The 2,913-nt window shown below is 40.9% G+C and overlaps 1 protein-coding gene across 1 annotated transcript; it reads left to right on the top strand.

The window, feature by feature from the left end:
* Positions 1–468: 468 nt before the first annotated feature.
* Positions 469–1,348, top strand: LOC130503146 (uncharacterized). The gene is made up of 4 exons (XM_056997802.1): positions 469–548; positions 614–699; positions 1,011–1,205; positions 1,305–1,348. Exons 1-4 carry the CDS (start codon positions 469–471, stop codon positions 1,346–1,348), a joined length of 405 nt encoding a protein of 134 aa, XP_056853782.1.
* The last annotated feature ends 1,565 nt before the right edge of the window (positions 1,349–2,913 follow it).

Here is a 2,913-nt window from a genome sequence, read left to right as displayed (position 1 = left end):
ATGTAATTTTTCTGGTCAACTTCAAATTACTATTGACCATTTTTTGAGTCACGGACACGGTGTAAAAAAGTAAAAAAACACATCGGGAAAGATTTTATGGAGTATCTGCTGTAATCGTATGAAATATTTTATCGAGTTAAAACTAATAATCCCCTATATATTAAAGGAAAAGCATTTTTAAGGTTTTCCTTAAACGGTTTTCACCAGAATACATGAAAATGCTCCATTCCACGTGTCACTCTCTGAGCGATTTGAAGAAAAAAACATTTATTGCCTAAATTTCTTTCCTTTTTTTGCTTAAATGACAAGGCACATAACGAATTTTTTTTTCATAGCTTTGACGTCAAACGACAAGAAACAACCACAATAACAACATATAATTTCAATTCCCATCTCAGCAAGGGGATATAGATCGTACCAAACTCACCACCACGAACCAGAAACAGTTAGAATCATTTCCTGTGGACGATGGATGGACCCAACTCATCGTACTCTCCCTTCGAGTCTTGCCGTGTTCTGTCGCGGGTTCTTGACCCGAGATCGATGAGGTAGCACTTAGCGTAGACGAGAAGGACAAAAGTTAGTGAGAACATTATATTGGCTGGAACTCCAGTTACGAAGGCCAAACTCGCCTCGAAATTCGTGGTGAGGTTGCCGTTTGCAAACAGGGAGAGTTAAGGGCTGAGCAGAGACATAGTAGTAACTATGGAAGATTGTAAGAGAGAAGGAGAAGATTTGATACGTTGTACGAAGAAGAAACTTTATGTTTTTCATAGTCTTCTACTGTATATAGGACTATATATCACTGAGTCTGATCTTCAATAACGCAAGGGAAGCTGTTACGTTTGAACGGATTTTCCCGAAGTGGATGCAGCGCTTAATGGTGGCTCTTCGAGTAGTCGAAACCTAAGCACGGATCTAAGGCTCGGACTCAGCTTTGGGGCATCCTCAGGGACGCAATACTTCGGACGCAATATTAACTCATGGTTGTTACATGTATTCTATTGTAGATCCGGCGGCAGATTATACGGTTGCGGTGGCGGAGGAGGAGGAAGAAGAGAACGAGTGTAACAGCGTAGGGAGCTTCTACGTTAAAATGAACATGGAGGGAGTTCCAATTGGGAGAAAGATCGATCTCATGTCTCTTAATGGCTACCATGAGTTAATCAGAACCCTAGATTTCATGTTCAACGCATCCATCCTCTGTAAGTATATGTATAAATACATATAGAAAAGATGTTTATATATCTAAAGTTTTCTAATTATTCACTACTGTTGAAGCTTTTGCTTTCTTGTGATTCAAGTTCAGAGAGGTTTCCGTTTGAAGCTGACTTGCGGTTTGAATTAAGAAGAAAGTCGGTTCAGTTGAAGCTGGTTATTGTACATACTAAACCGGGATTTGGCAAAGGAGGGAAGAAGGAAAGTGAAACTTCTGGTCGCGACAGAGTATTCACTTTACGTAGGGTTTTGCTGTAAAACCTTACGTTCATGTCTTCTTTACGTTGTGTGAGAGTTAAGACATTTGAGAGCTTGAGAGAGTTTGTTGCTATGTTCTTGAGCTGTAAGAAAACACCATCTCCTGATTTATATACTGCATGGATTGAATCCGGCCCCAGAGTAGACGTCATCACACCGATGCGTTGATACTGGGTTACCAAATCTTGTGTCTCTGTTTTTATTTCTTTTCTTGCTTGTCAAACACACGAGAGAAAGAGAGAGAGAGAGAGAGTCATGAAACAGAACCATTTTCTTCTGAGTTTTATAACAAGTGGTATCAGAGCTCAGGATCTTGAGGAAAGCTTAAATCTCTGAAGAAAAATCATAAAGTTTCAAGCTTTGTTGAAGAGAAGAGTAAAGGTTGAAGCTTTGAGAAGAAAGGTGTAACCTTTTGGTGGAAATACATCAAGTTTCATCATAAAGGTTCCAACTTTCGGTGTTCTTAGCATCAGGTTGAGAAAGATTGAAGCTTTGTCATAAAAACACAAGCTTTGTCTTAAAGGCGTGACCTTTACGCAAGGAGGAGTGGTAGTTTGCTGGTTACAAGATGTCTGAAGATCTTGTGGGGGTTTCAAGGCTGAAGATCGACAGGTTCGATGGTACTGGAGATTTCAGTATGTGGAAGACAAGAATGATGGCTCATTTTCGTGTATTGGGTCTAAAAGACATTGTCACAGACCACAAGTTGGAGATGGAGGTTCCTCTCACCAGAAGCGAAGAGAAGAGCCCTGTTGAAGGAGAAGAAACAGACTCTTCTGTGCCGCTGACAAAGACAGTTCGTGATCCCATAAAGGAAGAAAAATCTGAGAAAGCTATGGGATTGATGATAAGAGGTCTTGGTGACCATGTGATGAGAAAGATTGAGCATTGTGTTACTGCTGCAGAGATGTGGTCGATGTTAAACAGGTTGTATATGGAAAGGTCTCTACCTAACCGTGTGCATCTGCAGCTAAAGTTCTACACGTTCAAGATGGATGAGTCATTGAGCATAGACAAGAATGTGGATGACTTTCTCAAGATTGTTGCTGAGCTTGGAAGTTTTGATGTGAAGGTTTCAGATGAAGTTCAAGCGATCTTGTTCTTAACGTCTCTGTCGTCGAGCTATGATCAGCTCAAGCATACTCTGAAGTATGGAAGAGACTCTCTAACTCTGGAGGAAGTCGTGTCAGCTGTACGATCCAGAGAAAGAGAGATTCAAGAAGCTGCTAAGGATAATAAAAATTCTGGAGCAAGCTTGTGTACAAGAGAGAGAGGAAGGTCTTCTTCTAAAGGTCCTAGGGAATCAAATGGGAAGGGAAGAGGTAGATCTAACTCAAGATGAAGGGTTACTTGCTGGTTTTGCAAGAAAGAAGGCCACACAAAGAAAGACTGTTATGCAAGGAAGAAGAAATTCGGAACTGAGGGTCAGGGAGAGGC

Source organism: Raphanus sativus, unplaced genomic scaffold, assembly GCF_000801105.2.
Source record: "Raphanus sativus cultivar WK10039 unplaced genomic scaffold, ASM80110v3 Scaffold0833, whole genome shotgun sequence".
NCBI lineage: Eukaryota > Viridiplantae > Streptophyta > Magnoliopsida > Brassicales > Brassicaceae > Raphanus > Raphanus sativus.
This window is presented reverse-complemented; position numbering and strand designations above follow the sequence as displayed.

Excerpts from the sequence above, each read along its gene's own strand:
- LOC130503146 (XM_056997802.1), top strand. The coding sequence starts at position 469 with ATGGATGGACCCAACTCATCGTACTCTCCCTTCGAGTCTTGCCGTGTT. Across the intron at positions 549-613 it reads CTTGACCCGAGATCGATGAG|TTACGAAGGCCAAACTCGCC; the intron begins GTAGCACTTAGC and ends CTGGAACTCCAG. Across the intron at positions 1,206-1,304 it reads GTTCAACGCATCCATCCTCT|TTCAGAGAGGTTTCCGTTTG; the intron begins GTAAGTATATGT and ends TTGTGATTCAAG.